We start from the raw sequence: 24,219 nt of genomic DNA, 5'->3' as shown, positions 1-24,219 counted from the left end.
GATTGGATGACGCTCCCAGACAATGTGGTCGCCCCTGACTGTCACTCTCGTCCAGTCGACTATCATCAATGCGATTTCGAATGTGTTGGCGCAGATTATTGATCAGTGGAAGCATGATGTATGTTTACCCTTTTTTAGTGGTTTCTTGGATTTTTGCTTTTTTATTCGAAGGGGAAAAGAGAGGAAGAGAATAATAAAAAAAAAAAGAAAGACACAAAGAAATTACTGTACGGGTGTGATATTGTATATCTTGTTTAGGATGATTATCCTTATTTTTTTTTCTCTCTCTCTGTCAGCTATCTTTGCTTTCTTTTATTCAAACCAAACCATTTGTTGTTTCTTGAACTACACAAGCATAGGATCTGCACGCATGTGCCAGCAATTGGTCATCACTCACCGGCAAATATGCAAAATAACTGCAATTACAGCAATTCATTGAAGCAATACTAACGACAATAGAAACCCTTCAAACTAAACGTCATCGCCCTGATCCAATTCGTCACCTACGCCATCATCATCGTCCCCATCAACTTCTCCTGGCAGAAATACATCGAGGCCAGGTATCCAGGGTTTCCCACCGCGGCAACGACGTGGAAGCGATGGCGATGGACGAGTTTCAACAACCGCCATGTCGGACCGTCATCCTCTGGTCGTGTGGATGACCGTCCGATCGTGATTCCCATCAGTGCAGATCATAATAATACTACTACGAATGACATCCCGATGATGATCAAGGATAAACCTGCTGCTACAGCACCTCACAGATGGCGCTCTTCCCGAAATTCCTCTTCTTCTTCGACTTCTTCCGGCATGCGCAATTTCCTAATGAAGTTCTTCCTCGACCAGACCGTCGGATCGGTCATGAATATCCTCCTCTTCATCGTGTTGATCAATCTGCTCAAGGGGGCGAGTTGGAGTGTGGTGTGGGAGGCGATTGGGAAGGTGGGCACCTATCCACCCTATGCTATTCCAAAGATGAAATCTTAAGGATGTGATAATTAATGGAATGGCTACAGGACTTCTACCCCATCATGATCGCCCGCCTCAAGTACCGACCCGTCGTGTCGACGCTGATGTACACCGTCGTCCCTGTGGATCGACGTGTCGTGTTTGGTAGCGCTTGTGGCGTGATCTGGGGGATTTATCTGAGTTTATATGCTGCTGTATAGTATGGAGATAGTATGGATGAGTGTTTCACTCTTTTGCTTTTCTTTTCTTTTCTTTTTCCCATTTTATTTTCTTTTCTGATATTTGTTCTTTCTGTATTGCATTGCATTCTTACATTTCTCTAGACTTGGAGTTCCCCCACTTTCTTTTTGTTTTTTTTTTGTTCCTTTTTTTTCCCCCTTCCTGCTTCATTGGAACTCAGGGTTTGATACCCCTTTCTCATGTTCTGTGATTTTCTTTTATGTGTTACATTATGTTAGACTGTCAGAAGGTCTGACTGGACCTGGATGGAATCTGAACAAGATTAGATTGATACCTCAATAAATAGAATGGCATGGGGCTGTGATGCCTGGCCATTAGCTTAAGTATTCTTAGCCATCCTGACATTCTATCTGTTGTCCTTCTTTCTGCCTGGCTATTAAATTATTCCGCCTGCGTTTGCCCCATTTCTCGCCCTTATTGGCCATTAGGCCGTAAATAAGAATCGGTATTGGAGATTGTTAGCTGGACAAGACACGCTTCTCCCAAGAGACAGGAACAGCTAGTAATAATTAATTAATTCATTAATAATCTCAATTCATATGCATGCTTAAATATACTCAAGTATATGAGTGAGCCCTCATTACAAGAAAAGCTCAAACTTGATCAGTGAAACTTTGGACCATTATTAAACTACCTAGATACCTACCTCCTACTGCAACTCAAAAACCCGCCAATGTACATACTTTCCTACAACTGTCATTGGTGCTTTTTATTATACTCTTCGATTGACCCCTGCTAGCCTCCAGGGCTCCTGTGGAGTTCCCCGCAGCCGTTTTGACGTCCCCACCGGATCCACCTGCACATGCATTAGGCTCATCTATGCATGCAGCATATACTTTGATCGAGCGCTCAACGGTCATCACCAACGGATATGCCTAGACGCAGGAAATCTTGCGTCTTTGATATCGTCCCTTAACTACTGATTGTGCTCCGAATCTCGTTTTTGACAGGCATGTCTGAGATGTCTGCCAAAAAGAAAAAGGCAAGATTGATTGCCATCACCACTTTGTGCCGGATAGTTTTAGTATGTACTGTACATACAAGTAGGCGATACGGGTTCTTCGCCAGCCTTCTGTCAACCGGAAACGCTGGCCTTCACTATATACTTTCCTAATCAGGAAATCGGATGAACATCAGCATCAAATTACCCCTTATTTATTAATTGCCAAGACACTGTTGTTTTACTTATCTTGTGATCAGATTATCATTGTTCTGTATAAGCAAGACTATTCACTTACGCTCCTGTTATGACTATATATAGAAGCTTCTTGCCCTTCCTTAGTCAGATAGATTAGACAGAGAATTTTACACACTTATTTTGGCTCCAATATAGCTTCATAAATATGACGGATCAACGAATCTGACACCTTCCCAGTCTGCTCAATACCATCAGTGTCCTGGAACTAGGAAATCACCTACATGATGCTCTGGACGAGATGAAGGCGGACGGAGTCGTTATCTCTACCAATTCATAATAAGCTATTAGATAAAGATTAAAGCATTGAAGGGCTACCATGCCTAATACAGTAGCTTAGCAAACCTATCTGCCACCCACTTGGTACATACCTGGTAGTTAGGATAGAACTAAAGTATATACTATATTCCCTGATTTGAGCTCCTTATATTAATATTATATTGTAATTATTCTCTAATCATTGGCATTGACAGTAGGTTCATGTGTGGCTTTGCTATAATACCCCAGTAGTAGTAGCATAGAAGTACATAAATATATTCAGAGATAAGCAATTACAGCTATATACCTTAGCTTCTGATATACCTAGTACGTAGGCAATATCCTCTATTAATTCGATGAAAGAGGAAGGCAATACCGATATATTCCTTTAAGTATAAGTCATCTGGGTATGGGAACATCGCTGAATTAGGGCTAATGAATGAGGTCAGCCAATAAGAGCGGCTAGTCAGTGTTCTGGTTTTGACAGGCCGCTCCTTGACTCCTTGAGGTATTGGCATGGACCTACCTTACAATTTAGATACTGTAGATGCTGATCCAACAACATTATGTTTCCCAGTCGTTACAATGCGATCTTCAATGGCATCATCCGACTTGAACACTTGAACATTATGCTGTGCCAGCAGAAGGAGAAGGAGAAGGAGAAGAAGAAGGCATCGTGGAAGTCATCGGTGGGCATGTGGCTCAAATCCGACCGCGAGCGCTCACCATCCCAGCCACCGACAACGACGACGACGCTGCTGCTACTGCCGCCGCCGCCGTGCCGTCATGAGTTCCACCCTTCAGCGAGCCCGCATATCCCCTCAAGAAAGCCAAGCCACCATCGGCGCGCTAGACGACGGCACGGTGCTGTGCTATATATAATCCTGCATGAGTTCCGCGACCTCGACATCGACATCGACATTGAGGAAGAAGACGAGGGAGAGGGCGAGGACGAGTGCGATCATCATCCTGCGACTGCTTTTTCCCCGCGAGGGCGCCGCAGGGCCTCTTCGATGAGTTATGCGGAGCATTTGGCGGTTGAGTTTCGGAGTTTTTTTTTTGTTTTTTCGAGGATGGTCTTTGAGGAGGAGGAGGAAATCCTAAGATCGGTATACCTAGATACCTACCTGCCTAGGTAGGTAGGTTGATGGCTTTCCGGTTTAAGAAATTTACACGTGACGCTCATCATGTAGACACCACCATGTGACCATGTTTCCGGGCAAAATATACTCTACTGGCTCTGTGGCCTAATGGTTAAGGCGTCTTACTTCTACTTAATCATTGGCGATAAGAAGATTCCCGGTTCGAGTCCGGGCAGAGTCGATAGAATATTTTTTTTTGCCTGTAGTGGGTGAGTGGTAGGTCACCAACAGGCTGGGCGCTGAAGAAAGAGTTCTCTGGTTGGTAGGGGGCCCGACCCAGAACTTATTATAACAAGGTGCTCACAGTCGAATCCTGCAACAGGCGACTACAGTGGGGGAAAAAGGGATAAACTATATATTTCCTGTACTACTAGGAAGAGATAGGGGTAATGTATGGCATGGTCAAATTACTTACCTCCCTCCTCGTTCTATGCCTACTATAGTGAGATTCCTTAAGGTTTTGGCAGTTTTTCCTTATGGTTTGGCTTATGCTTGATTAACTATGGGATCAAGATAGAATTACGATCTTACTAAGCTTCCCTATACAAGGATGGCACTATATATATAATATAGGTTCATGAGTCTGGCATATCAGCCCGCTGGCTGACAAAACGGACTATAAATGGAAACAACAACAACAACAACATACCTAATATAATAGCAGTTATGATCTAGCAGTATCTTAAATAAATACCTATCATAGAACCCCTGAGCTAGTAAGTAATTACTATACGGTATACCTAACCCATGGGCAGACTGACAAACTGACTGCATTGTACTCCGTATACAGCTTCATGCAAAGAATGCGACGATCTCTTGAGCTAAGAAAAGTCCTAGAACAGCAGTCCTCTGTGCCAGTCTCCTGCGCCCGTCTTCTGATAGAAATCAAATTCATCATATTCATTACAAGCATGGTGATATGATATATATTCGTCTTATAGTAAGCACCCGTACAGAAAGTATATGCATCGCATCGCATCGCATCCTTCGTAGCTCATTCAACACAACACAGCACAACAGAATACAAACCAAGGTGATTGAATCCCTCGGAATTAAAGCTGCCCGTTATTCATGATGCACCTTGCGCCGCGCCGCGTGTCGTTGGAGGAAACTCCACGGATACAAAAAAAAAAAACAAAATGGCATGAATATGGCCATCCTCATCCCCGGTGACAATGAGATGAGTCGGGGGGGGGGGAAAAAAAACAAGAAAGAAAACAAAGAACAGGTTACAAAAAGTAAACAAAAAAAACTTGCTTGTTTCATTGAAAATCCTCCAGTTCGTAGAATTTGTCCTTTTTTTTTGTCCCGGTGTAGAAGCGTGATAAGCGTAGGTAGTGTCCTTGGAATGGCAAGAAAGGGGAGGGGGGAGAAGGAGAATAGGGAAGCTGCTGCTGAAGCAGTAAGAATGCATCATCAATACATGAAGAGAAAACCCAGTAACCCACAAATGTCTCATTTCAAAAAGAAAAGTATCGAGACTCCTCATACAGAGTCTCCAATAGAGTCTCCATTCCTCGCAACCAGCGCGATGAGAGCTGCTCCCGCACCGCTGCCGTCCTTGGCAATGCCGATGCGGACCTTTTGCTCTCCCTTCTCGCCAATCTCTGGAATCTCTCGCAAGGCTTCCCGGATGTAATCGACAAACCTGGGGTAGAATTCGACCAGGCTGCCGTCCACTCCAATGTCGATCGTGTCATCAGTCTCTAGTCGACCAGACTCGATGAGAATCGCGGCCAGCGGAACAGCGCTCAACCGGGCGGCACGCTTGCCAATGGCATGCACCAGGGCCTTGACGGCCTGGCATTCCTCCAAACTGGCACTATACACCTGGAGATCCTTCTTGAGCGCGTCCCGGGTAAGCTGCAGGTCAGGAGTCGTGTCGGCCTCGACTATGCTCAGAAAGCTGGTGTCGACACCCCAGATCTGGTACAAGCTCGAGTCGGCAGCAATGGAACTGCCATCCTGAAAAAGCTTGACGGCCGGGTCACGAACCAGGGCCAGGATTGCGCGACGCAGGATTTCGCCCAAGAACATCCCCGAAACGCGCTTCTCAAACATCTGGACTCCAGGATTGACCGACTCCGCATCCAGCTCTTGGTCGTAGACGGTATTCGGGAGGACACTGAGGTGGTTGTCGAAACTACCCCATTCGGTGTTGACCACCATCTGACCCGTTGACTGGTCGAATGATGCGCCCTTCAGCGGGTCCATCTTGGTCACTTTGCTGAGTTTCTCCACGTAAGCACCGTTCGTGCCCGTGCCGAAAATCGCTCCGATTAAGGTCTCTGTTTTTCCGGGAGAGGTGTACGAGCGCGCCATGAGCGTTCCCACCGTGTCGTTCACCAGCGCTGCCACCCGCACAGGGAGATGAAGCTCGTCAATGGCGTCCTGCAACATTAAACAGACATCTTTGCCCACAGCGTCGGGGATGTCGAATCCCTTGGTCCATCGGATGAGGGTGCCTCTGTTGATGCCGACCTGGTGAACGGGGAAGCTGAAGGTAAAACCCAGGTCGAAAAGCTCCTCCTCGCGGTATTTATCCGTGGTTCCAGTTAAGCGACGTTTCCGCACATGGGCCTCGAAGTGGTCATTGTGGTGGGTTTCTAGGAAGACCTCGATCTGCTTGGCGATGAACCTGAAAAGCTCTTTGTAGGAACTGGACACCATCAGGTCGCGGGGGATTGCGACTTTCGACTGGGTGAGGGAGAAGGTGCTGTCGCCATGGAGCTGGACGGAACAGACCCGGAAGTTGGTTCCGCCGAGATCAACTGCCAAATACAGTCCCTGAGAGAGTGAGAAATGCTCGAATGAGAAAGGCAAAAAGAGGGAGGAAAGAAGAGCGACTGAATTAGGGTATGGTAGAGGGAAAATTGCAATGGAGAAACCAAAACAGACAAAGAGTTGAAAAAAAAAATCATCAAATGAAAACATACCTTTTCAGTACCATTAGGTACACTGGTGACATAGGTTGGGATCTGGCTGAGGGTCGCGCCGTGTTTGGAGAGCCCCTCACGCATCTCGCGGATGAATTCCTGCACCCCGCGCTGCACCTGGTCGGAGGGGTAATCGAACTCGTGTGCGACGCCAAGCGCCGCCTTCACGATGGGCGAGGAGGCCATGGTCTCGTCTGGCAGTGACAATGGCAGGAAACCAGGCGCGTTTACAATGCGGGGATCGGGGCACCAGCACAGAGGAGGCGAAGGAACGGTTGCGCAGACAGGGGAATGGGGGAGGTAGCAGCAGAAATGATCACGATCGCTCTTATAAGAAGAGTAAGAGGTGGTGACGATATCAGCGGCAGAGGTTGAGGGGCTGCCAGGAACGCCGGATTCGCCGACCGACCAGACCGAAGAGGCCGGAGTGAGCAGCGACACCAGCAGGTGGACCAGACCCAGCAATACCGTCCCCCCCAGCAGCACCCATGAGGCCCACGGCTTGCCGGTGAGCTCGAACTGGGACAGCACCAGAGTCAACACAGGACCAGCATCAGACGCAGACCGAGCATTGCCATTGCGAGACTCGTCGGGCGTGCACGTCATGGGCGAGGCCGACGCCCATGCTGGGGAGAAGTGCGTCGAGTCGTCGACAACCCTTGTTCTCTCGTCTGCTTTCCCGACGTAACGCGACGTGCTGGAACCGTATAACAATTGACCCCGTCGATTGGACGATCAGAGACGCGTTCTTGGCGAGCAAAGCGATCAAACGCGACGGCGACTCGTGGAAACAAGAGGATTGGGTCTTGGGAATTCCAGTTCCCAGCCCTCAGCAGCGGAATGCAGGTGAGATGGTTGGGAAAGCAGGAAAGAAGCAGGAACTGGACGCCAGCAGCCTGTGTAGTGAATCAGGATAGGGTAATTAATTAATTAACGGGGCCACTTATTGCCTTAGCCCCGGAGTATTAACGGGGAACTTGCAGATCGGGCGGCATTAACCCATTCAATGGATGTCAGGGCCAAAGCACCAACGCCAGGGGCACAGACCCCACAAGCAATTTCAGATCTATGGAGATCAATTTCGCCAAATCACGCGAGAGGGAAAGGACTCGAAATGTCGCATAACGCGTGGTGTCTGCAAAATATAACGAGGTCTGCATGTGGAGATTAAGATGAGATGAGATAGGCACGGCGATGTCTCCAATGGTCCTTGTCTGGGCAGTTTGTCTGGACAGTTTGGGCTAAATTCAAGCAGATATATATGCAATGAGCATCTCAGAAAAACAAAGATCGTTTGATAACGAATTAACTGGTTTGGAGTCTAAGCATAATGGCTATCCATATGAATATATGTACTGTATGCCCTTAATGGATAATGATATAGTGTCTACCAACCAACACTGAAGCACATTGCTAGATCTAAGCCAAGTAACCTCCAGCACAGTCTTTAATTTCCTGTTATTCACTACATGCCAAGACCAATATTATTTCACCACTTGTTTGACTCCTGTATCACTTATTCAGGCTCGGCCTTGCCTATATATAAGAGGCTTGTCACCCTTCGTTAGGTGGTTAGTTAGAGAATTTTATACGCAACTTCATTCTCCCATATTCTTTCAAAATATGAGCCTTCTGTGAATCCAACAGATATCAGAACCCACCAAGGATTGCAAAGAACAGCAAACATGCCTCCTAAAAGCATGTTCATGCAAAGACCAAGGAAGGATCGGCTCAAGGAGACAGACAAGGAGCCTAGGACACCAGGAGGTGACAAGGGAATTCAGGGAGACATGATGATGGGGAACATTTCCAGCGGAGTAACCGGACCTGAGACACCAATCAATATGGAGGTTGTACAGGGACAAAGTCTTACAGGGATGGATCCTGCTACGGTGACTGATCCAATGACTCCTTCGGGTCCTCAGGTCGGAACGCCTACCTCGCTGCCTGCCTTGATCAAAGCAACGCCAGTCAAACGCATGAATCTCGCCGACGTCATTATTTATCAGAACAAACGTTTTAAGGATCTAGATGAAGTCCTGAAATTCTTTGAACAGAGGATTAGCGAGGTGAGAGATGCAGAAGTGACTCAGAGGTTATGTGTTGAATTAGAGATGCTATTACAGGCCATGACTACAATAATGACAAGCTTGTTGCTTGATTCATGGGCATTGTTAAAACCACTAGTAGTTATGAAGAGAACTGTGATAAAGATAAGGATCTCTGGGATTACCTAGAGTATGTATCAGTGTGAGCAGAAGAAAACTAGAGAGGAATGGCTAAGAATTGGGAATAAGTTGAGAAGGCTTGGGGAGCAGCAATAAGGGGCAGGCTATAGGAGATTGTGTTAGGGCAGTCTTATACCTATAATTATGGCAAACTTTCAATTCAGTATCTAAAGTAGGAGGATATATGTGAAGCAGTTAATTATATGGTAGTAGAAAGGTTAGAGAAAGGCGGACAAGGGAGTAGACCTATCCCTTAATCCATTGTAGTTGACTTTAAGCATGCTAAGGAATAGTCTGACAAAGAATTACGGCTACTGAGTGAGGAAGAGCTATTGAAGCATTTTCTGGGGAAAGATGATATTGGTTTTGTTGCAGCCCTGGACAGCCAGAAACTCCTTAAGAGGATGCCAGGGATGGTCTATGAGATTCAAGATGCTGAGCTCGGAGTGCTGCTGCATGGACTGGTTCTCGCCCTCAGAAGAAGATACGGTTTGCCAGATGAGTTGGGAGCTGGACAGGACCCTGTACAACTTCGACTTAGCACTTCTCAAGTTAACTAAATATCTCCCTTCGGTTGTTTTCGAATATTTGAACTGTTTGTTATCAGACTGCCTATGTTTTCTGAATTATTAATATCTTTTCTGTTTTGCAAGTTGTCTGTTCCTTTTTTTTTTTGATGATTTCTTATACCTGATGTTATGTCTATTCCTTGCCTTAGGAGTCAGCATCCTCGCTTACTTCTCAAGGAAGGGGAGGAAATAATATAACAGGGTGAAAAGTTCTGTGTATAGGTAGTCTAGTTTCTAGCCGTAGTTTTAGAAAACAATTTATAATAATAAAAATGCTTAACTCATAATAGGCTAATTAGGCTAAATTCCTTTTATAATTCTATTTCCTGTTGGCGCTGCTGGCTTCGCTGTCGGTTCACTGGGTCAGCTCCTGGCCATTGCGCCAAGATTTCCTTATTTGCTACTAGCCTAGAAGATAGAAAACTAATATAAACTTATCTAGGAAGTATAGAGGATTTAGTTAATATAATATTAAAAGGTATTAAGAATATTAATCTAGAAGGAGTTATTAATTATTTAAATAAACTATATTAAGTATAAAAAGCTATTAACCATTCTCTTTTGGTTCTGTAATCAGAGTTTTTGTTATACTTAGGTTTGTCTATAAAGCTGATTGCATCAATTCTATCAACATAGGTACTACTGTGTCTTGTTTGGGGATTGCTGTATAATAGGGTGCAATGGGATCAATGTATTGTTTATTAATAGCCCATAGCTTGGTCTAATCTAGGTTCAATTTCAACAAATTTTGACTGGGGCCTTATTTTAAGATGAACTCTCTCAGGGTAGGGATGGTCATGCCCCGCCTCTGTATTCCATGAATGGTCAGGGTCATGCCAACCCCATAATTTCTTAATTAGGCAATTAGTAATGATCAGTTGTGTTTCTCATTATTCTATTCTTTTAACCTGGAGAGATTGCTTCCAGAATCGCTGAATTCTGTGGACTCCTAACCCACCACCTTGTCCACAAACGCCCGTTCCAGCCTGGCGACCTCCTGTTTGAAGTCTTCCACCTCCTTCCAGCAGTCGAGCGGCCGTCGGTCATTTATCCGCAGACAGTTGACCACCTCTGACTTGGCTCGCTCCACGCCTTCGTCCAATGCCGCCAGTTTCTTCCGCGATTCGAGCTTGCTTCGGAGCCGATCGATTTCCTTCTGCACGGAATCGCGGGACAGCTCCCGATCGGTGGCAGGGGATGGCTGCTGCTGAGCAGGCTCAGGAACCGGGGCCGCGGCCTGGTACGACGATGGAGGATCGAACTCGCGACCGGCGAAGGGAATCCGAGGGGCGTCGAGGTTTAGAGATCCGGGATAATTGGCATAGGGAGAGGAGGGTTGAACTGCAGTAGATGGAGCACCAGATGGTTTGCTGCTGGCTTCAGCGGCAAGACGCTTCTCGATCTCTTCGAGAGTCTGCTGCTCCCGTTTCCGGAGACGTTCGAGCTCCTCCGCAACGCGAGCTTGGATGTGCAGTTCGAGCGACTTGGCACGGGTTGAGTCGGTCTGAGAGGAAACATTTCATGTCAGATGGTGTTCTTTATTCCCTTCTCCGACGCTCGTATTCGGTGCAATTGAGATGGAGGGGTTGGTACCTCTGCGGAAGACTGAAGGGCTTCTACCAGGTTGGTAGAAAATTGAACCGGCGTTTCACTAGAGACAAGAACGAAAGACAAGTTAGCATTTTGCGCCAATTTCCCCTTCATGATTGTTCTATATCTCCAAGGTTCTCTCTCAACACGTGAGGTGCGCAAACGGAACGACGAAAATCGTTGCGTCACAGATCAATTGCAGAAAGACAACTCCTATACAGGGATAAATGACGCTTTATACGGCTTGCAAATCAAAATAATTGTTCTCTTCTCTTCATTTTTCTTGCACCTCCGCTACATCCGGGTTCAATTGCACTTCATACTCACCTAGTAAAAACATGTTTCGACCCGGCCGAGGCTTCGGGCTTTGAGCTGCCGACGCCCATTGCTGGCTCAGCTCCCTGCCGCTCGGTGTAATCTTTCCCTTTTGCGCAAGAAAATGAGTTGGAAAGAAAGCGCAATGATTCCCCGGAATCGCTTGCTTGGGTCTTGACGGGAGATAGAGACTTGGGCGCAGTCGTCAGAGGTCCGATCGGTCCCATCCAGCGGGAATTCCGTCGGAAGAGATCAGATCACACGGCTGGTGATGCTTAGTCAGCAAACATTCCGACATGTGGATGCCTCAGGCCAGCGCCAGTATACAAAGAATCATCACCAAGGGAGGAAATAAATGTACTCGACCTCAAGAAATAAAACATTGATCAGTCAGAATCAAGCATTTTTTTCTCTAAGAGACAAAGTGTCAAGTAGGTATTTGTCGCTCTAACCTAATATACTCCCTAGAGTCTACCCAGTCCAGTCCTTATACTCCCTTATACACCCTGTTCATGCAAAAGGATATTTTACTCTGCTGTGACGTTCAGTAGTAAAACGATCACGAATTCTCCGGATCCTTTTTGACAGATCAAACCAACTCCCATATTCCTATCCTCCCAACCCGCTCCCCAGCAGACCGGACAATGCACAACCTCATCTCATCGATCTGTTTTCCTTTCGACTTACGTACCCCTTTCGTTTTGCTTTGTTCCGTGACGGAGAACTCATTACCCACCACCTTCGAGACCAGAATGGAGCCAATGCCGGTTCCTCTTCCTTCGGAAAGATTGTAGTTGCCAGTCGTCACGAACCCGATCAAGTCTTCTTCTGGAGGTATAGGGAAGTGGGTGTCTCCCTCGGAAGACGGCGGTGATTCAATCAGAGACGCGGCCAGCCGCTGGCGAGCTTCAGCTTTCTGAACAAGGGGATCCTTCGTAGACTGCTGCTGCTTCTTTTGTTTCTGTTTCCCTTTCGGGCTCTGCGATTTCCCAGGGGTAGCATTGAGATCGGCGTTGGATACTGGTTTGGAGGACGACGAAGACGTCGTGGCCGAGGATGCTAGAGACAGCCATTTCCGGCGTAGTTCGTGATCGCCGGTGGGGAGACGGTAAATGCGAGCACACGGGGTTGGCGTGCCGCGACCATAGAGTGATATCCTAACGGTTGCAAGGGAAGGCTTGGAAATCAACGACAACATGCTTTCCGGAGGAGGATCCCGAAAGTCGTGGTTGATGATAGAAGAAGCGGCCTCGTAGCTTAGTTGCTGAATACCCAGGGGTGGGCTGCAAGGCTGCTTCTCAGCCTCTTGAGTCGTCTTAGCAGGTTCTTGGGCTTCATCCACAGCTGCTTTCGTCTCATCCTCCGGCTTTTCTGTCCCAGGAAGTCCACTGATCAATCTCTCCCAGTCACAAGCCCAGCCACGACCTATCTCGCCCTTCCGACCATTCCCCAAATCGATACTGTCGAACTCTATCCTCCTCCCCTTAGGCCTCCTTTCCCACTCCTTCCGCCTCTGTTCCTGCTCACGCACCCCCCACTCCCAGCCAGCCTGGGTCCCAGGAAAATCCCCAGGAAACCAGGGTTCACCACGCTCAAAGGCAAGCTGCTGCTGCTCCTTCAACCCGCCAAATCTCGGGTTTCCTCCACTCGACAGTGGGTAGTACATAAGCATGTACCACAGCGGAACGACGCATTTCCATGGCAACAGAACAGTCCAAGTCCCATGAGAATTATTATGCTTGGAAGTGCTTTGCGGCCTGGTTGCAAGAAGAATGACAGGTATGCGCGGGTCAGAGGGTTGCGGGGAGGGATGTGCCCCGGGACCAGCTAACGTCCGGCGGCGGTTAATCGCCTTTTGGCTAGGAAGACAACGGACGGCGGCCAAGCGTGCAGGTCGGTCAAAAAGTGACGGTCGTTCCTGTGTTCTGTCTGGGGGCCACGAAGAAAGCAAACCGGCAAGGTCACTCATGCTCGATTCGTCCGACGGAGGCTTCAGAGACGTTAAAGGGAAGCGCAGACGGGGGTCGGATATAGAGAAGGCCAGGAGCGCATTAGCCGGAAGAGAGGACGGATTCGTGACTCCCAAAAGGGACAGCCAGGTAGCTTCTGGGCTATCCGTGGGCAGCTCTTGTCCCTCTTCAGTGAAAGGTCGCAGAGTGGCTATCAGGGCTTCTGTGGATCCAGGCCCGGTAACCTCAATGCTTCCAATCTCAAACCGTAAATCCTCAACCATGACTGGAGGATTCTGCCTCTTCGCCAGAGAGAGGAGCTCGTTCCACAGCTGCAGAAATGCAGATGGATGTACCCGGATAAAGAGTTTGTCTCGAGGTTGCTTCTTTTTGTTCCGAGGAACATCATCGGCATTGGTCATTTCAACATCCTCCGATTTAGATTTCGCACACCAGATAAGTGTCACTGGTGCTATCGGTCTCTTATCATTCTCCTTCTCATGAACCCAAGTTCGCAAGCTCCTTGTTCCCTGCCTCCACTTCTTCCCTTTATTCCCCCAAGCGTCCTCGCCATCAACCCCAACCGCTTTCAAGACACTCTCAAGAGCTGGTCGAGTTCCCTCCAGCTGGATTGTAGAAATGTAACTCATGTCCCACGCCACAGCTCCCCTCGCTCCTGCCGCACGATGGGTAGGTCTGTAACTCTTCTCCGTCGGCGTCAGCGGGACTGCGAATCGCCAAAGCGGTTCATTCGGGGGCGTCATGTGTGCTCGCTTCGCGTGGTACATGTGGGTTGGTAACCACGTCTTCCCACGCTGACGCTTCTTGAACTTCGAGTCTGGCGGCGGTGGTTGAGAGAGCTTGTTCTTTTTAATCTTGGGAACCCGAGGCGCGATCCTGTAGTCATGGCTGTCCCCAACTTCTGACAGCAATTTTCGCGCTTCCTTATCTCGTTTCGCTTTGGAGGCAGCACGCTTGGCCTTGGTCTTCGCATTGAGGCCCTGGAGTCGCCGAGCAGTTTCTAGACGGAGACGAAGGAGCTCTGTTGGTTTTCGTCGACGGGCGGTCACTGTGGGCGTGTTGTCTTCTATCATCTGTAAATACTTGTCAACATTGAACGATCATGAAGCAATTGACCAAATGCCAAGTCGCTGTAGACTCCGTCAGGAATCAATCAACTAAAAGACGCGACAATACCTCTCTCTTTGCTCGTGCCCTCAGTCGCCTGGGAATTCTTTTCACATTGTGGCTGGCTGTTCTTCTCCGCAGCGATCGGGGAACCTTCTGAAAGGCACGACTCGTCAAAGCAGCTTTGGACCGCTGCATCCCGGACTCCAGAGCCCGGATCTCATATTCGCGAGCTCCCACATAGGCGGCCACGTCGAGTTCGCCAGTCGCGGAGAGAGCGGCGTCGGAGGACTGTACCGCGAGAGCGCGAGCATCGTACGTTTTGGCGCGTTTGCGTGCGGCCGCAGAATCCTGTGCCCCAGGAGGCCCGGAGAAGGGCGACTTTCGTTTAGATGGAGGATTGAGGGCCATTGCGGCCTTTGCTTATTGTTGGGAGGAAGGCTGATATGTGCTGGAAAGATTGTGTTGCTCCGCAGAAATGTATGCAGTTCACGGACTTGCGGGCTTGGCGCGTCATCAGGCTGACTACTCCGTAATACATCTTGATCCGTGGCTGTCCACTTGCCCCGCTGATCAAAGTTATCAAAGTGGCTGAGATATCTATATCAAAGGAGCCGAAACAAGAATTTTGAAATGCGTTGGAAAACTCTTTTCTCTCCTTATTTTTTTTCTACCTCCCTTCATAAAAAATCCAGCCTACGATGGCAATTATCTCTTGAGGGAATAAGGGTATTTTATTGAGAGGCCTTTCTAGATCTCTAGATATCTAAATCTACTAATCTATGCGTGCGTCATTCCACTTTCGAAAAGAAAGTGGTGGGGTCATTATCCAGCTGTCATCACAGGATCGCTGGTCTAACATGGAAGAAAAATCAACGCCCTGTATCCCATACTCAGAAATAGCTTGGCGTTACTTCTTTAGAGGATGTCTCTGCCTCATTCAAAGAGCAGCAAGAACAGCCTCGGCGCTCGAGACCTACAAGCACAATATTAGCACGAACTCGGCCAAGCGCAGATCGTACAGTTGGCACTGTTTTCGGGGAACTCACCTCGAGGATGTTCTTCTCACGCTCACGCTGAGCGTAGATGACCTTGCCCTTGTCGAGGACGATGGCGTAGCGACCAGTGCGGCCCTCCTCGTCGGCCCAGCCGATGCTCTTGGAGAACTTAGCGTCGGGGTCGGACAGGAAAAGCTATTTTAAGGAGACAGTCGGCATTAGCGGCGTTCATTCATGCAAGGTTTGACGGCATTGGGGATGCTTACGATGTCGTCGCCAGTGACCTGGTTGGCCTTGCCCCAGGCGCTCATGACATAGGCATCGTTGTAGGCCAGGACGGCCACAACATCGACGCCCTTCTCCTTCAGCTTGGGAAGGTTCTCAATGTAGCCGGGGACGTGGCGAGCGGAGCAGACAGGAGTGAAGGCACCTTTGAAATAGCCAAAGCCGTCAGCGCTGCGGAAGATGAAGCTGGTAGGGACTTCTCCTATGTGGCAACGTACCAGGAAGGGCGAAGAGGACGACCTTCTTGTCGGCCCACTCCTTGGAGGCGTTGTAGGCGACGGGGATACCGCAGGCGGTAATGTCGCCCTTCTCCTCAGTCCATGGGATGTACCTATCATGATCATGATATGTCAGCCTTCTGGTCTATCCCTGCCTTTCTTCTCTCTGGAAGTGAATGCAAGCAGGAGGGGTCACTCACTGGAAGACGACGTCAGAGGGGAAGGTGTCACCAGGCTTGAGTCCCGACATCTTGGATAGTAAATACGGTGGTCAAAGTTAACAAGTCGGAAGGTTGTTTGAGTAACTGTAAAAGTAGCTTTCGGCTGCGGTTGATGATTTGTCCTGGATGTAGAAGAGGCACGGGGGGATTGCGGAAGGATGACGGTTAATATAGGTGCGGGTTGGTACCTTGCCGCAGGTAGCCAGAGGTAGCCAACAAGGACTGGATGTGCACCGTGGAGTAAGAGCAGCCCGCAACGACGCAATAAGGTGATCGGATTCAGTGAGAGGCCGAGCCGGCGATTGGGAGTGGTCCGACAGTCAAACTTCACACGGTTTCCATGGTGTTCCTCGATTAGCGTGTCACCGCTATGTGACCATCAGGGTATTATCAAGAAGACCGCCCGAGACTGAGATGCCCCGCCATACCCCCCACCATGGACGGGTCGCGGACACCTTCGTCGGTTGCCGGACCGTCATTCTTGGGTGAGATCTATCTATCTAGACCGTACGAGTTGACTAATCACCAGAGGTCCCCAGAGTCGATCTGCTGGCTGATGACATGCCCGCCGTTGCTTTGTGACGAATGAACACTTCTTAGTACAGGAAGAACGGGAATCCTTGAAGAATCTTCTCAAGTCTGACGTCTGAGGAACATCAATTCAATTCCTCACGTTGCAATGAGTGGATACTATGAATGGCGTGAATGAACACTATCTACAACAAATAATCAAGTCCTGGACTTGGCATGCAGTCTACAATCTAGGAGGGTTGACAACGTGTCAGAGCAGCAAATGATAACGGCAGGCGACACCAACGAGGGGCCCCTGCAGCCACACGTCACGTCACCCATCACGCTCTCACGTGATGCCTTTCGCTCGATATCGATTCTGCCCCTCCAAAGGCCGTGTTCCTTGGCGGGGTCAAGCTTTGGGATCTGCCATCACTACGCCAGGATATATGCAAGAAGCAGATGATGCTGGCTATGTGGCGTGACATCCTACCATACAACCCTCTCTCTCCCTCCCTCCTTTTTTTTGTAAGTGTGACGTTTTTCGTAGCAAGTAGTCGAAGGCGGTCAATATATATATTTCCCGTCCTGGCATCATTGACCAGGGGCTCAGACTCACAGAGTGAGAATATGAGAGATCAAAGAGAAACCCAGAAAGGAAATATATTTCGTGTCCATGATACTTGCCTCTTCGAGCCAGTATCTTAAGCTTATTCAATAACCAAAACTATAGATAGAGCATCCCAAGGCATATCACGCCAAATGCTTGCTGTCCGATCCTGATAAGATAATCAGAGAGTACACCGATCCTGATCAGATAAACATGCGCCATGTAATAGCCACATTGCAAAGCTGGCGCAAGCATGTACTCGTACAGCTCATATTTCTGCAATGACTAAAGAGAGAGATTTTCATTTGGTTCGGAGAACAGCATCAGATGACTCCCTAGTCACCTGGCATCCTGCAGCCCTCTGAGCAAATAATTAGATAAGCGACTAGCATCGCACGAAGCTGAAGTGCCCAGCATAATAATTTCAAATACAACTCGAATCAACCCAAGTATACAAAGACAGGCCAAAGGCGTCTTTTTTTGTTCTTGGAAAAGATCACGGAGCATACGGAGTACGAAGCCGGAAGTTCCTTCAGGAGAGGATGACCAACAAACGCGTGAGCAGGTAGTCAGCACTAAACCTTGGAACCGCACAGGGCGTCGGTGAAAGGCCCGGAGATGCGACATGGCAAAGATGATGAGTCATGGACGGTCAGGTATATTTATATGGATTGATGGTCTGCAACTGAGAAGAAAACAAAACTTCACAGTACCTTTTATTACTAGGTACCACTGTTGGGCAGACCTAGGTATGTTGTCTCATCGTGACACTGGTCTTATACTTTGCTTATCCTCGCATCTCCAATAGAGAACCCAATTGAACCCACTGTGAGCTACATCAAGGATAATCATTCCTGAAAAAGGAAAGGAATAAAGGTTTCAACCACCATGGCAGACATCAAGCCCCCGTTCACTGAAGAGACGGCACGGAAGAAGGTCAAGGCGGCACAGGATCAGTGGAATACTCGGTAAATTACCTTTCTCTTCTCTTTCCTCGTTGATCTCCACGTAAATTGCGTGGAATGATTGCCCCTAATGTTCTAGAAGTACTGTCTCTTCTTTTCATCATGATCTGATGAATCGTTTTCCTACAGAGACCCTGTGCGCGTCGCAACCGCCTACACCCCAGACTGCATCTGGCGTAACCGCGACACCTTCATCAAGGGCACAGACGCCATCATCGCCCTCCTGACAGCGAAGTGGAACAAAGAGCGCTCGTACCGTCTTCGCAAGGAACTGTTCGCGTTTACGGACAACCGCATCGCGGTGCAGTTCTGGTACGAGTACCAGGACGCGAGCGACGGGATGCGTTGGAAGCGATGCTACGGGCTCGAGGACTGGACGTTCGATTACGAGACTGGCAAGATGCGCAAGCGCCAGATGTCCGGTAATGATGTCTTGATAGGGCCTGATGGGAACGGTGAGGGCAGATGGTTTGTCGACGGGGTCGACGTGGATGATGTGAAGATCACCGAGGAGCATTGGTGATGGGGACCGGATAACGGGAATCCATTTGCATCTTCAGTTTAGTTACGTGGTGATAGGGACCAGTATCTAGTTGGACTACGTTGCTTTGCAACGCTCTAACATCAATGCTGGGTGTGACATACTGAAACACGGATGACATCGAGGTATGAAGCTACGTTGTTGCGGCTGTAGATGATATTAAAAGCCCGCACCTTCAGTTTCTCATCGAGTGCCGAGGATGCTACAAGTGCCTCTCCATCAAGGAAAGAACTAGGGTGATAAATATTCCGGAGCACCTGCTGTAGGAGGTCCCTGCCTAAATTGGCGTAAACATGCGGTTGATCCCTGTCATCCTGCGCTAGACCATATCGGGCGTGCTCCAGTCACCACAACCCCTCAGATTAACTACAGACTACACGTCCTTATTCAATGCTTCCAAGGTGCGAGGAGATAACTCAATCTGACAGATTTAATTCATTAATAGCTCCAAATCTCATCAATTGATTGACTCAAAAACTTACTTAGAGCACTGTTATTGCTAATTTCGCTTCCGAAACAATGGTTGATTGGAATGCGGGCACACAACCGGCATGTAGTCGCGTGAAGAGATTTTCAATAATACTCCCTGAAGATCACAGCACCTTCGATGAGGCAATTCATAAACGAGCTTCTAGGAGGTATGGCCCGAAGAAAAAGACAAAGTTCAGAAAAAGAAATTGATCAGAGTCTCCGTGACTCTGGTGATTATTAACGAATTCAAAACGCGTGCTTTCCAGCATAGGAGATATCTCATTTCCACTGCTCTGGAATGTACACTATAGGGCGGTAAAGGTCGATCCCTGTCGATCAACTTTGGATAATCTACATAGACTGGGTGTGGAATGGGCACTAATCAAGATCTCCGTCCGGTATCTCTGTTGTTCTCAGTCGTCGACCAACGTGTCGGATGCTGTCGCCCATGCGGAAACCAAACTGATATTCGAGTTTACTGACCGCTCTGTACTGTGGTAAAATTCGGTTTGAGAGGTGAAATACATGCAGAAAATCGAATCGATTTTTTTCTTCTAAATGTCACTGTGATGGTATTTTGTCGTGAAAACAATATTGTGCCAACACATTCCTCAGATCGATGCCGTTGGTGGCCTGGGAGACCTTGGAATCCAACGTGGGGTAAACAAGCTGCCTGCCTCCATTCCTCAGTTTGTGTTCCAATTTGGCATGTCTAACTTGCTCAATGCTACCTTTTCTCTTTGCCTTTCCCGACGGTCCGGTATGCCTCTGGCGACTGTCTGAGGGAGCTCCGATCTTGATCTCTTTTGCTCGCTATCTCTCCCTCACAACCCACGAGGGTGCCTAATGCTATCCTGAGAAGTCATCTTTGCAGATGTCGTCTTCACTGTCGCTCGTTCCACTACAGTCATTCTTTTGACCTAATGCTAGTGCTACAAGCGTCCTCTCGTTGATCTCCAACCTCCCTGTCCATTCATCTGATTTCCAGATTCTATTTTCTCGTTGGTAAATCGTGCAAGCGAACACATCCGTCACTCATTACCGAAGAACTGACCGCGCAACTGCTAGCCAAACCTGGCTCGAAGAAAGGCAAACTGCCATTTCTTTCTGGGGGCGAAATACCTGGGAAATCTACTCCTGGGCGCCCTTGGAATCGTGCCCAGGGAGACGAGCGCGCCTGCTTGCGTCTCGACCGCTGGCCCTAAAGCGAGCCCGATACCTGTTCCTAACGCTGCCTATCTCGAGTCTGAATGTTCTTGCGGATCACCAGTCATTCATCATTGTGACGATCTAGGGATGGACCATGCAGCAGGCGGCGCTCGTCCTCACTCGAGACGCCAACCACTCACTGATGCTACCAGCAGAGCCAATAATAGTGCCGCGGGGCCAACACGAGGGCGCGAAGGAGTGGCGTACTATCACGAGCAGCTGAAAGTCGCAGATCCCTTGTCTTCTCACATCAACCCAAGCTCCGCCGAAAACAAACCCCCGTCAGCAGTCACAGAGTCCCTAGAGGACTTGCATCGGAATTCGGCCATATCGACTGCGTCAACAACATCTACAAAAGGGCGCAGAAAGACACACGTGGGGCCATGGCAGCTAGGAAGGACATTAGGAAAGGGAGCAACCGGGCGTGTCCGACTGGCGAAACACGCGGTGACGGGCCAGGCCGCGGCCATCAAGATCGTTTCGAAGAAGTCCGCGGCAATGGTTCAGAGCGAAAGCATCGCAGCAATGGATCGGAATGCGGGCTTTCTGGGTGCACCTCCCGGAAGCAGGCCAATGCCCTTTGGGATTGAACGGGAAGTGGTCATCATGAAACTGATCGAACATCCCAACGTGATCAACCTGTATGACGTATGGGAGAATCGAGGCGAATTGTGAGTCGATGGTGCGAGCAGATTGCACTACGATATCGTTGGCTGATAATATTCCCAGGTATCTTGTTCTCGAATACGTCGAAGGTGGAGAGCTCTTCGATTACGTATCCACCCATGGACCCCTTCCAGAAGAGGAAGCTGTTCGACTGTTTCGACAGATTATTTCCGGTCTGGCGTATTGCCATCGGTTCAATATCTGCCACCGTGACCTGAAGCCAGAGAATATCCTGTTGGATGCCAATCACAATATTAAACTTGCTGACTTCGGGATGGCTGCTCTGCAGCCTGCGGGTCACTGGCTGAATACTTCCTGTGGAAGCCCTCATTATGCTGCTCCAGAAATCATCTACGGTAGGAGATATCGCGGCGACAAGGCAGATATCTGGAGCTGTGGCATTATCCTGTACGCCTTGCTAACCGGATTCCTTCCATTTGATGGAGGTGATCTCTCCACTACTCTGCGGCTCGTGAAGAAGGGAGAATATCACCTCCCGGCCTGGCTTAGTGTGGAAGCAGCGGACCTGATCCAACGCATCCTGCAAAAGAGGCCGGAGGACAGAATCAGCATACAGAATATGTGGAATCATCCTCTTCTGAAGAAGTATGAGGCCCTCCACCAGGCGATGTCTGACCATCCTTTGGGTCCTCCCCCGCCGTTATCAGCCAAGGATTGCGGTCCGCCTGTGGCTAGCCGTGCCGATATCGACATGGAACTGTTGCGGAATCTGCAGACACTGTGGCACTGTGCCAAGCCAGAGACACTGATAGAAAAACTGCTCTCTGAAGAGTACGTAGTTTGCTTTCATTGTTTCAACGGGTGTACTTGTAATGGAACTGCGTTCTAACTGATGTCTTTACAGACCTAACCTGGAGAAAATGTTCTACAATGCCCTGATCAAGTTTAGAGACGAACAACTGGAAAACTATGATGGGCAACCTCTAGAGTATTCCGCCAGTGATTACCATCACATTTCCCGACCACCAGCCGCAGTGAGGGCAGTGGCTAGATATTCCAGGAACGGACGTGTGCAGACTCAATCTCGGCGACGCTCCCAGTTCTCAATATTGACAGACGTGAGCCGCCGTAGTAGCTCTGCAAAAGAGCCAAAATCTTCGCAGAGCTATGATCCGTTCAGAGCTTCACTCAGCCCTGTTGCCAACCCTAGCGTTGAATATGCAAATGTGACTATTCATCGGAAGTCTTCTGATGTACTTCCAGCCACGGAGTCATCTGAGGGAGCTGAGACTTCCAAACAGTCTACAGTTCGCAAAGTGCAGCAGCCTGAAGAAGCCAACTGCGTACCCAACTCTTCAGTTGAGCTCATCCAATGGAATAGAAAAAAGAAAGCAGAGAGATCATGCCATTCAAGAAGTTCTCTTGCCCACTCCCGTCGTGGATTCAGTCCCGCTCCAGGTGTGCGAGCTGCCAGCAGTTACAAGCGCAATGTTTCGTTCCGGCACATTCGCAACCGGTCTCAGACTGGTTCAATCAAAAGCAAAAGGGAGCGAACAAGATCTCAGAACTCAATTGCCAAGGATCTGGCGAATGACCAGATCAGCAGTATCATGGTTTCTGGCGTTCGTTATAGCAGCCCTGCGCTGCCAAGTCCGCCAGCGGTGGTTCGCACATCTGATGTGGTCGCGGGCATAGGGAAGGATCTCGACATTAAGAAAGTACGGGACTGCAGCAGCTATTGGAAAGAGGAGGCCAGGAAGGTCTCTGCTGAACTCAGTCAGATCTGCGAGGAGGCTTTCAATCGATCCTCTGTTTCGACGGGCCGTACCGTGGAAAGCAGCATTGCAGGGGCCTCCGACTCTACGGCTACGTCTATGTCCATCTATGAAGAGGTTGAGCAGTCCAAATCTAGCGCAAAGCCAGGCGACCGTGAAGTACCAGAGCCCCCAGCGGGCATATCCACCTCGTGTACCGTCAGAGAGCTTGCCGAAACCCGTCGCAAGCTGATCGAACACTCTGCAAAGGCCGGATCTGAAGGTCTCCCGGACTACCTGAAAGAAGTCATCGCACACCTTGACCGTCTGATCGAGCAGGACACTGTACGGCAACAAAGGTGGAAATCAGACGAAACGGATCAGAGCAGACGCGCAATATCAGAACCTATTCCGAAGCGCTCTGCGGACACGCATTACTTACCTGCCATTTCTGAAGAGCTGGCTTCCCCAATGGAGAGTCCCACTGCTTCTGAGTTCAAACATCCTGATCATCAGCAAGCCAGGCCGGGGTCTGCTCGTCCCGTATCGGCCAGGCCTAATGAAAAGGCGACCATTCGTATGGTTCCCCGGGACTCGTCTTTGCCATCAATCAACGAGATCAAGCCACTCACCATCAGGAAGAGGAGCACAGGGACGTCGGGGACGACGGGTGTCCGCTCTAGCTCTGCAGAGTCTGGCGGACCATCTAAGAATCCAAGCAATCCAGTCGAGGAGCGTCAAGGCAGCACTCTCGTGGGCTGCATGCGTTACAACTCTCGCTATCACATGGCCCTAGAACCCATTGAGGAGAACCCGCCGTGTCCACGACGCAGTGATGCGAGGGGCTCAGCCGAGAAGAAGTGGTCATGGTTCAGCAAGCATAAATCGCAGGTTTATGAGGAGACACCGCCGACGCCAAAGGATGTACCTGCTGGGTCGAACTCAGCCGTCCCTGGCAATGATGTCAAGGCAGAGGTGTCTCAGGTGCCGGTAGACGAGACGAAAACGACCGCTGGGAAGACATCTGGCGAGAAGTCTAAAAGCGCCTTTTTGAAGATTTTTGGCAAGAAGAGGACAGAGAGGGGTGATCCTGAGGGTCACAAAGATAAAGGTATGTAACTGCTTGCTGTCTATATGTGCTGAAGCACAGCTAACTTATCCAAGCACCCGCAGGTACCGAAACCAGCGAAACGGAGGCTGCTGCTGGCGCCAGCCATCCTACTACCACCTCTCCCTCTACGCAAGAGCAAGACTCCATACCATCTCCAAAACAGCCGCAGCCGCAGCCGCA

General features: G+C 49.1%; 9 protein-coding genes and 1 non-coding gene across 10 annotated transcripts; 6 read left to right on the top strand and 4 right to left on the bottom strand.

Annotated features, from left to right (window-relative positions):
- Positions 1-22: 22 nt before the first annotated feature.
- Positions 23-1,169, top strand: VTN77DRAFT_5512 (uncharacterized protein; the record flags this gene model as incomplete). The annotated part of the gene is made up of 3 exons (XM_069421690.1): positions 23-118; positions 460-942; positions 1,017-1,169. The coding sequence occupies 3 exons, from the start codon at positions 23-25 to the stop codon at positions 1,167-1,169; spliced, it is 732 nt and encodes a 243-aa protein (XP_069281667.1).
- Positions 1,170-3,228: 2,059 nt separating this feature from the next.
- On the top strand, positions 3,229-3,913 carry VTN77DRAFT_5511 (uncharacterized protein; the record flags this gene model as incomplete). Its single annotated transcript, XM_069421689.1, has 2 exons — positions 3,229-3,797; positions 3,856-3,913. 2 exons carry the CDS (start codon positions 3,229-3,231, stop codon positions 3,911-3,913), a joined length of 627 nt encoding a protein of 208 aa, XP_069281666.1.
- On the top strand, positions 3,899-3,985 carry VTN77DRAFT_t22. Its single transcript has one exon. It is a non-coding gene; the product is annotated as a tRNA-Arg (tRNA).
- Positions 3,986-5,289: 1,304 nt separating this feature from the next.
- Positions 5,290-7,346, bottom strand: VTN77DRAFT_5510 (uncharacterized protein; the record flags this gene model as incomplete). The annotated part of the gene is made up of 2 exons (XM_069421688.1): positions 5,290-6,591; positions 6,741-7,346. The coding sequence occupies 2 exons, from the start codon at positions 7,344-7,346 to the stop codon at positions 5,290-5,292; spliced, it is 1,908 nt and encodes a 635-aa protein (XP_069281665.1).
- A 1,079-nt stretch (positions 7,347-8,425) lies between these two features.
- Positions 8,426-9,528, top strand: VTN77DRAFT_5509 (uncharacterized protein; the record flags this gene model as incomplete). The annotated part of the gene is made up of 2 exons (XM_069421686.1): positions 8,426-8,809; positions 9,262-9,528. The coding sequence occupies 2 exons, from the start codon at positions 8,426-8,428 to the stop codon at positions 9,526-9,528; spliced, it is 651 nt and encodes a 216-aa protein (XP_069281664.1).
- A 958-nt stretch (positions 9,529-10,486) lies between these two features.
- On the bottom strand, positions 10,487-11,513 carry VTN77DRAFT_5508 (uncharacterized protein; the record flags this gene model as incomplete). Its single annotated transcript, XM_069421685.1, has 3 exons — positions 10,487-11,041; positions 11,131-11,188; positions 11,455-11,513. The coding sequence occupies 3 exons, from the start codon at positions 11,511-11,513 to the stop codon at positions 10,487-10,489; spliced, it is 672 nt and encodes a 223-aa protein (XP_069281663.1).
- Positions 11,514-12,031: 518 nt separating this feature from the next.
- VTN77DRAFT_5507 (uncharacterized protein) lies at positions 12,032-14,930 on the bottom strand (the record flags this gene model as incomplete). Its single annotated transcript, XM_069421684.1, has 2 exons — positions 12,032-14,485; positions 14,589-14,930. 2 exons carry the CDS (start codon positions 14,928-14,930, stop codon positions 12,032-12,034), a joined length of 2,796 nt encoding a protein of 931 aa, XP_069281662.1.
- Positions 14,931-15,459: 529 nt separating this feature from the next.
- On the bottom strand, positions 15,460-16,270 carry VTN77DRAFT_5506 (uncharacterized protein; the record flags this gene model as incomplete). The annotated part of the gene is made up of 5 exons (XM_069421683.1): positions 15,460-15,495; positions 15,569-15,712; positions 15,784-15,947; positions 16,021-16,133; positions 16,221-16,270. The coding sequence occupies 5 exons, from the start codon at positions 16,268-16,270 to the stop codon at positions 15,460-15,462; spliced, it is 507 nt and encodes a 168-aa protein (XP_069281661.1).
- Positions 16,271-18,249: 1,979 nt separating this feature from the next.
- VTN77DRAFT_5505 (uncharacterized protein) lies at positions 18,250-18,849 on the top strand (the record flags this gene model as incomplete). The annotated part of the gene is made up of 2 exons (XM_069421682.1): positions 18,250-18,329; positions 18,456-18,849. The coding sequence occupies 2 exons, from the start codon at positions 18,250-18,252 to the stop codon at positions 18,847-18,849; spliced, it is 474 nt and encodes a 157-aa protein (XP_069281660.1).
- A 1,785-nt stretch (positions 18,850-20,634) lies between these two features.
- On the top strand, positions 20,635-24,047 carry VTN77DRAFT_5504 (uncharacterized protein; the record flags this gene model as incomplete). Its single annotated transcript, XM_069421681.1, has 3 exons — positions 20,635-21,218; positions 21,277-22,005; positions 22,079-24,047. 3 exons carry the CDS (start codon positions 20,635-20,637, stop codon positions 24,045-24,047), a joined length of 3,282 nt encoding a protein of 1,093 aa, XP_069281659.1.
- Between the last annotated feature and the right edge of the window lie 172 nt (positions 24,048-24,219).

Source organism: Rasamsonia byssochlamydoides (genome assembly GCF_041956645.1).
Source record: "Rasamsonia byssochlamydoides strain NRRL 3658 unplaced genomic scaffold VTN77scaffold_4, whole genome shotgun sequence".
Classification (NCBI taxonomy): domain Eukaryota; kingdom Fungi; phylum Ascomycota; class Eurotiomycetes; order Eurotiales; family Trichocomaceae; genus Rasamsonia; species Rasamsonia byssochlamydoides.
The sequence above is the reverse complement of the archived record's forward strand: the minus strand, read 5'-3'. Positions and strand labels throughout refer to the sequence as shown.